The 8413-nt window shown below is 33.9% G+C and overlaps 1 protein-coding gene across 7 annotated transcripts in view; it reads right to left on the minus strand.

Annotated features, from left to right (window-relative positions):
• The window catches only part of LOC106881030 (CREB-regulated transcription coactivator 1), a 165009-nt gene that overhangs the window by 64583 nt on the left and 92013 nt on the right, over positions 1–8413 (minus strand). For all 7 annotated transcript variants that reach the window (XM_014931226.2, XM_014931224.2, XM_014931228.2 and 4 more), the window contains one exon: positions 1261–1352. In XM_014931226.2, coding sequence (XP_014786712.1) covers positions 1261–1352 — 92 coding nt within the window. The remainder of the gene's footprint in view (positions 1–1260; positions 1353–8413) is intronic.

An 8413-nucleotide genomic window follows, 5' to 3' on the forward strand; every position in this document is an offset into this window, starting at 1 on the left:
ATATATATATATATATATATATATATATATATATAATTTTAGCATTGGCTCCATTTTCCACATTTTCTATTATGAATGTTCAAGTGTCACGTCAATCTTCCACATGTGCTGCAGGTTTTTTGACAGACATTACATTGAAACTGGTCATCTAGAATAAGATTCCAATAGCTCACGTATGCCTTACCCACAGGGGAACACTGGTGCAATCTCATATCAGTGTGAGATGTGCATAATATTATGTACAAAGAACATTTAAAAAAAGCAACAAAATACTCTTGCAACACTATTAGTCCCATTTTTATGAAAATTTAATTTATTTTAACATGTTAACTCTGTCAAGCTCAAAACCTTCAACACTGCTCCAAATCATAACTCTCTGTACTTCCCTATCTGCTGCAAGTGATTCAAAACTTTTGTAACATAATTTAAGGCATCTGATTTAATCAGCCATTCTATCTTTTATGTGTGTGCGCGCGCGTGTGGTAAGAAGCTTGCTTCCCAACCACATGGTTTTAAGTTCATTCCTGATGCATGACACCTTGAGCAAGTATCTTCTACTTGGCCTCAGGCCAACCAAAGCCTCATGGTAAATGGAAACTGAAAGAAGCCCATCAAATATATACACACACACACATATCTGTGTGTGTGTCTTTGCTTCCCCCACTGCTTAACAACCGATGTTGGTATGTTTACATCCCCATAACTTACTGATTCGGCAAAAGAGAACAATAGAATAAATGTCAGGCTTAAACATAAAGTGATGGGATTAATTCAACTAAAAATGCTATAAGGCAGTACCCCAGCATGGCCACAGTCTAATGACTGAAACAGGTAAAAGATTCTGGCACAGGCATAGCCTTGTGGCCAAGATGTTCATTTCCCAACCATGCGGTTTTGGGTTCTGCTCTACTGCATGAAACTTTTAGAAACTGTCTTCTACTATAGCCACAGGCCAACAAAAAGCCTTGTGAGTGGGTTTGGGAGATGGAAACGAAAAGTGCAAATGCATGCATGTATGTGTATCTGTATTTACACTGACAATTACTCCAATGAATGTGTGATAGGTGTTGTTAGTCCAATCACTCCATGCCGTTGAAGTCATGTGGAATAAAAGATCTCTTATTTGAAAGGCCAATAAGGGATAGCATCAAGAAAGTCGTTTAGCTGTAAAACAATGCTTTACATAACATTTTTGTACAAGCATGAAGAAAAAAAAAAAAAACCCCAGCAGGTGAATACGAATATATAAAGAAGAATTACCTCTTTTATGAGTGGGAGGTGTGTTGGAAGTCAATATATTGTCTACTTGTTGCACCATTGTACTTGTATGTAATGCCGAATCTGAGTTGGTTCTACAAAGAAAAGTTTCCAGTTAGTGAATTGTTACCAGAAAAATGTGTGTGTGCATGTGTGTTTATATGTATGCTTTTAACTGAGATGAGGACAAATAAGGATTCAATATTTATCAAAAGAAAAAAACATAAGCAAATTACAGCTGAAAGATAAGAGGGTTTAAGTTAAGATTTTAATTAGAATAGATTTCTGGAAGGTTTTAAATTACTTTCAATATTCAGGATTAAAACAGATACATCAGACAAAAAAAATTGATCTGAGAAACAAATTCTACACAAAATGTCTTATATAATCCAAAATTCTAGGAAGGGCAAATATGCACGTCTGTTTTAAGATATCAATAATCAAGAGATAACAGATAATTTTGGCATAACAAATAAAATGAAATAACATTAATTTATCATATTTTAAAAGCTAGAAAAAAAACAAAAAAAAAGAGAAATTATTTTTATTTAATTTTAAAATGAATACTCTATTGATTGAAGCTAAAATGCTATTTAACTAATTTACCCTAACTTTCCTATTATTGCATCTCTGTTATTCACTACTTTCTCTCTGAAATTTCAGCATCCATCAAAAATAAATCATTAGTTAAAAAAATACAACAAATACTTTCATTATAGATCTTTAACTTTGCCATATGCAAAGTTTTTAAAATTTAGACTGAGGAAAAATATGCATTAAAATAGAACAAGAGTTGTTGTTGTTGTTGTTGTTGTTGTTGTTGTTAAGTTTCAAATGAAAGAATGAAAATTCTCCATCATTAATCCAATGACAACTCATTTCTGTTATAAACAGATCTCTAAACCAAGTAAGAAAAATCTTCCCTTTTATATTCTTTGATTATCATCAAGTAACTAAACCACAATCCTAACAACTAAAATTTTCTACACTATTTATTTTTAAAATGTTTTAAAATTCTAACAGAAAAGTAGTTTCACTAATTGGTTCATAGTCTATCATCATCATTGTTTTAAGGCCCACCTTTTCATACTTTACAGATGGATCAGATGGAATTCACTGAGGCAGATTTTCTATTGCTGGATGCCTTGCTGTCAACTCTCACCTGGTTCCAAGTAAGGTAATATTTCCCACTGGCCAGACAGGTTTTCATGAAAAAGTGGAAATGAAGGGCACCTTTTGTATGACAGTGGTGCTCATTTACAACTACCATACAATGTCAAGAGAAGGAGACATCAACACTCACACACAAACACATATCCATATATGAAGGGCTTCTAGTTTCCTTCAACTAAATACACTTGCAAAGCTTTGGTTGGCCTGGGTCTATAGGAGAAAACACTTGCCCAAGGTGCCATACAATAGGACTGAAACTAAAACCACATGGCTCAGAGCAAACTTCTCAACCACACAGCCATACCCATACCCATACCTACACCTATCTATTCCCTCTAGTAATACAACTCACACAATCTTTATAAATCCTATGAACAAACACAATAATAACAACTTACATATAATTAAACACAAATTAATCAGGACATTTTGCTAAAAGCTTTCGCTGAAACTAGCACACATGTTTTGCATATTCTCATATAATAATGAACTAGTCTAATCAGTTACCTTTACACTCTAAATTAACTATCAATTAAGTGAAATTATTTCAATACAAAACTATCCGTAAGAATATGCTAAAGTCCCACGTTAGTTACAGATACTGAAAGCCTGTGTTGTAAATAAATTTTTGAGAGCTGAATTATTGTCCAAGGCCATGCATATTGTTACTGTTGTTATTTAAACTGAGGTCGGTTTGTGACCATTCTACATGTTACTCAAGGAGGGTATATTTAGAACTACATTATTAAAAGAATCTTTCTTAATTGTTGTTTAGCCTCAGGTCAGCCTTGATCAAGTAGACCAATGATCGGAGTCATTCCAATCATGATCATCCGATTTCTGTTGGCACAGATGTGGATCTGTGGCACCTTGGGCCCAAGGTTACAGCGACATAAACACCACTAAGTTACAGAGACATAAACAAACCAGTTCCAGTCATCAAGCAGTAGTGGGACAAACACAAACACTCATACAATGGGCCTCTACACAGTTTCTATCAATCAAATTCACTAACAAGGAATTAACCAGCTTAGGGCTGTAGTAGAAGACACTTGCCCAAATTGCTACACAGTGGGACTGAACCTGAAACCACATGGTTGCAAAGTGAGGTTCTTAACCACACAGTAATGCCAGTGCCTACATCACAATAATTTTTAGGGCTTAGTTAAAGGAGGTAGGGCAGTGCTACTCACGTTTAATGCACTGTCTCCAAGTGAGAATAAAATGGAAGGTACACACAGACAGCAGACCTTAACCAAATACTCTCAACGGAATGAACTTCACACAAAAAAAAACAGGTGGGGGTCTTAAATGGCATGACAAATTGATAATCCAAAAACAGATATAATTTCTTCAATGGTTTGAATGGTTTCTATCTACCAAATTTCATACTTATGACTTTTGTTTACCTACACACACTTGATCTAGAACAAAACTTCTGCAATGCACTCCTTAAGTTAAAGGAGGTAGGGCAATAAATCTTTTACTTGTTTCAGTTATTTGACTGCAGCCATGCTGGAGCACTGCCTTGAAGGGTTTTTAATCAAACAAATTGATCTCAGAACTATATATATATATATATACACACACACACACACACACACACACACACACACAACAGGCTTCTTTCACTTTCCATCTACCAAATCCACTCACAAAGCTTTGGTTGGCCCAAGGCTATAGTAGAAGACACTTGCCCAAGATGCTACATAGTGGGGATGAACTCAGAACCATGTGGTTGGGAAGCAAGCTTCTTACCACACAGCCAAGAAATCCAAAATGAATGGCTATATTTTTATTTACCACCTTCTCTATAGTTTCTTGACACAATCCAAAAAGGCAGCCTCTATATGTTAGCTCAACCAACTAGAAAAAAACAATCAAATCTACCTGAAATCACATCGTACTGTTTTAAAATGTGGAGGACAGATCAGGTAACATAGTATTTGGTGTATGTAAAGATAGAAAGGTCATGACAGAAATGTTTCTGATCCAACATCTGCTGGACCCAAGTAAACTTTGGGTAAACTATAACAACATGTGACATTATTTAGAATAGATAAACTTAGTTGAAACATTTTAAAAGAAATTGTAATTCAAGTCAACATTTGAATCAAAATGAAGTTATATTATTTATATATATATATATATATATATATATATATATATACTACCAGAAATTAAAAAAGGAAAGTTTGACAACAAACATTATCAAAATACAAAAACAAATCTATTTGTAAAAATAAATTCGAAGATAGCAGCTGGTATTGATTTTAATCTCATCAACCACTTGTCAACAAAATTTCCTTTGATATGATTCTTTAAGCATCAAAATATTGGAAGTATCTATGAGATGGGAAAGAATTGTTAAGGCATGTAAGATCATTGTAGACCATTCCATCTTAAAACAGATTATCATCATTATCACCATCATTTTGAGATCCATTTCTCCACGTTATTAACTCAAGTTAGAATGACCCACAACAAAACCTCTATCCAAGTCAACTTACTTCTGCTTACTAAATGATCAACTGTAAAGCTGAAATGGCAAATATTGTCAAGACAGGCCAAGGAAATCAGGGTGAAGTGTCTTCCCAAAGAATATAATGCAATTATCATAGCAAGATTTGAAATCATGATCTTGTTATCAACAGCTCACCTTGTAAAAACAAAAACCACACAAATATAAATATAAAAGCAAAACTTCATCTAATAACAATGTGGTAAAAACAAAATATGAAAACTATAAGATTTTCACACAAGGAGTATAGTTGGTTTGCTCTTTAATTGTGATAGAATTATAATATGATGATGATGATTGTAGTGTTCCTAAGAAGGCTTAATGTCATGTTAAAGAAACTAGTTGCAGCTTCTGTGCCCAGCTGGTTGTAGACATAATTGCTGAATTCTCCTATGGATCATATTTGTAAGGCTGACTGATCCATAAATATCTCTTCAACCTTACACCATATGGCTGCATGACATTGATTTAAATGACAACTGCAAGCTACATGCATGCACGTGCATGCGTGGACACGCACACACTCAGCTGCATATCTATTTCAAAATGGACGTTCCTATAAAAATAATTAAGTTTACATAGGATGGCAAGACCTCAAGCAATTGTTATATTTAATATCCATCAAAAGGATTAAAAATAAACTAAAACCTGATTTGTGTGTGTGTGTGTGTGTGTGTGTGTGTGTGTGTGTGTGTGTGTGTTAACTGAAAAAACCCCAAGTAGTACAAATGTTTAATGTTGCAGATAATGATAGGTTCATTAACCCTTCACACATGCTACAGAATAAGAGAGAGAGTTTATGCTTGAATAGATGCAGGATCTGTAAATTAAAGAAAGTAAACTAAAGAAATTCTAAACCAATGAGAAGATTGAAAGAAATAATAATATTGTAGGTGTATCAAGGAAGATTTCACTTCTCCATCTGTTAGCAGAAAAAGAAAAGAAAGGAAAATCAATTTAATTTTACTTCTGATATTGACTGATCTATTTATATAATTTTAAAAATAACTCTCAAGAAATGGCTAGGTGTTATGAAAAAAAAAATCAACATAGGATTTGCTAACATATATTAAAACTGAAAGCGTATAACACATGAAATCCAAATATTTATGTTCTAATCACACACAGTACAGTACAATCACAGAGACTGCATATTTTGTGAAACATTACTAATGAATTGTTGAAAATAATAACTCTAAAATAAATTATCTTTTGATTATTGTTGTTTAGCCACAGGTCAACCATGAGTGAGCAGATCTATGATCAAAAGCATTTCAGACATGACCAACTAGTCTTTCATTTCTTTAAATATATCCTATAACTACATTATCTAATTATCCTTCTCTTTTTCTTTTTTTTTTATTAAGGCTGTAGGATATGATTTGAGAAAAATTTAACTGATGTTTTTAGTAGAACAAACAACCACATAGAGGTTCCTTCATAATTAGAATCAATTAGAGATAAGGAAAGAGTCTAATTGTACAATGTGCTATAATTACAAACCTACTCACACATAATTATCTGAGAACATCTATGCAGTGATCAATGTTCAAATAAGCACAGAAGAGGTTAACAAGGGAGACCCAGCTGACCCATGGTGGCATGAACATTGAGACTAACTATTCAGTCACTAAAGAAAAACCTGGTTGCCTTGATCATCATCATTTAACATCCACTTTTCCATGCTTGGAGACAGAATTTGTTGAGGAAGGTTTTCAGCATCCAGGTGCCTTTTTGATCCCCAACCTTCACCTGTTCCAAAACAAGGTTAACATTTCCCATGGCCAGACATGTTTTTCGAAAAAAGACTGAAAACAAACATCGCTTGTATGTGAGTGATGTTTGTTTACAGCTATCATGTGATACTCATGCGTGCACACACACACACACACACGTTTATATACTCTTTTACTTGTTTCAGTCATTTGACTGTGGCCATGCTGGAGCACCACCTTTAGTCGAGCAAATCGACCCCAGGACTTGTTCTTTGGAAGCCTAGTACTTATTCTATAGGTTTCTTTTGCCGAACCGCTAAGTTATGGGGACATAAACATACCACCATCTTTTGTCAAGCAATGTTGGTGGGGATAACCACTGACACACAAACATACATACTTTCTGTTTACTAAATCTACTCACAAGGATTTGGTAGGCCCAAGACTATAGTAGAAGATAATAACCCAGTTTGCTGTGCAGTGGAACTGAACTTGAGACCACAGTTGGACAGCAAGCTTCTTAACCACACAGCCATGCATGTACGATCTGATAATATCTTTGTGGATGATTAATAATCTAAGGTTTAGAATTACATCTAAAAGATGTTACAGAAATTAAAATTATTAATAAATTATAAAAATGTTTCAAAACTTTGAATAAACTATCGGAGCTCTTTATAGTAGGTCAACCTGCTAAAAATAGCAGGAATATCCCCCTCAACTGATAGTCTATTGTCTTAAAAAGAGATAGATACATTGGCTAACACAGACTTATAAAAGTTATGCTGAAGGAACAGACTATATTGTCATGACTGGAAGACCTTTCATCAGAAATCTGCACATGCAAGGCAAACTTGCAACTAAACAAAAACCTCCAGTGAACTATTTCTCAAAAAAAAATTAATTAAGATAATTGTTTGTTTTTATTTTCTGTTCATCTGAGATCATTAAAAACCAATTAATAATTAATGAATAAAGATTTAGCTGAACAATTCACTTCTTATTTAGCCAATACGAAATATTTTTAAGGCAAGCATCAGAGGAGAAACATTACTATAGCAACCCACTGGATTATTAATTTACACAAGATTTGGAATTCATTAACTAGCAATAATAGCCAGGTATGTTTTTCCTTTTTCTTAAAAAATAAAACAAGAAACATGCTTGCAAATGCAGGAAATGCACAAATGTAAATTTAAAACAAACATCTCGATTATATGACCTGACTTTGGAAAGTGTTTTAGAGCCCAACTAAACATTAGTTTTTGAAGATTTGTCTGTGTTTGGTCCCTCTTTTCATCTACACACTCAATGAATAATATTTAAAAAAACTTAAAAGAGTTAAAGAAAAATTATATATTTATTCAATATTCCAGCTTCTAACACATTCCTATCATTTATAAATATAAACTAAGGAAATTCCAAGACCGGAGAAAAAACTATTTAGGTAACATATTTGTTAGAATCTATTTATCCTGTCATAAAACCACCTTCCCTTCTCTCAAATATAACCCCACTTGGTCAAAGAGGATTTTTTTTCTTTTCTTCTAAGTTACCTGGTGACCTCACTACCACTTGGTGGCATGAACAAAAACATCCAGTACACACTATGTTAGGAAGGGCATCCAGCTGCAGAAACTGTGGTTATGAAAGGAAATTTTTAATCACACACCCATACTGCAATCTGTGTGTGTGTGTGTGTGTGTGTGTGTGTGTGTGTGTGTGTGTGTGTGTGTGTGTGTGTGTG

Source organism: Octopus bimaculoides, chromosome 12 (genome assembly GCF_001194135.2).
Source record: "Octopus bimaculoides isolate UCB-OBI-ISO-001 chromosome 12, ASM119413v2, whole genome shotgun sequence".
In the NCBI taxonomy this organism is placed as follows: domain Eukaryota; kingdom Metazoa; phylum Mollusca; class Cephalopoda; order Octopoda; family Octopodidae; genus Octopus; species Octopus bimaculoides.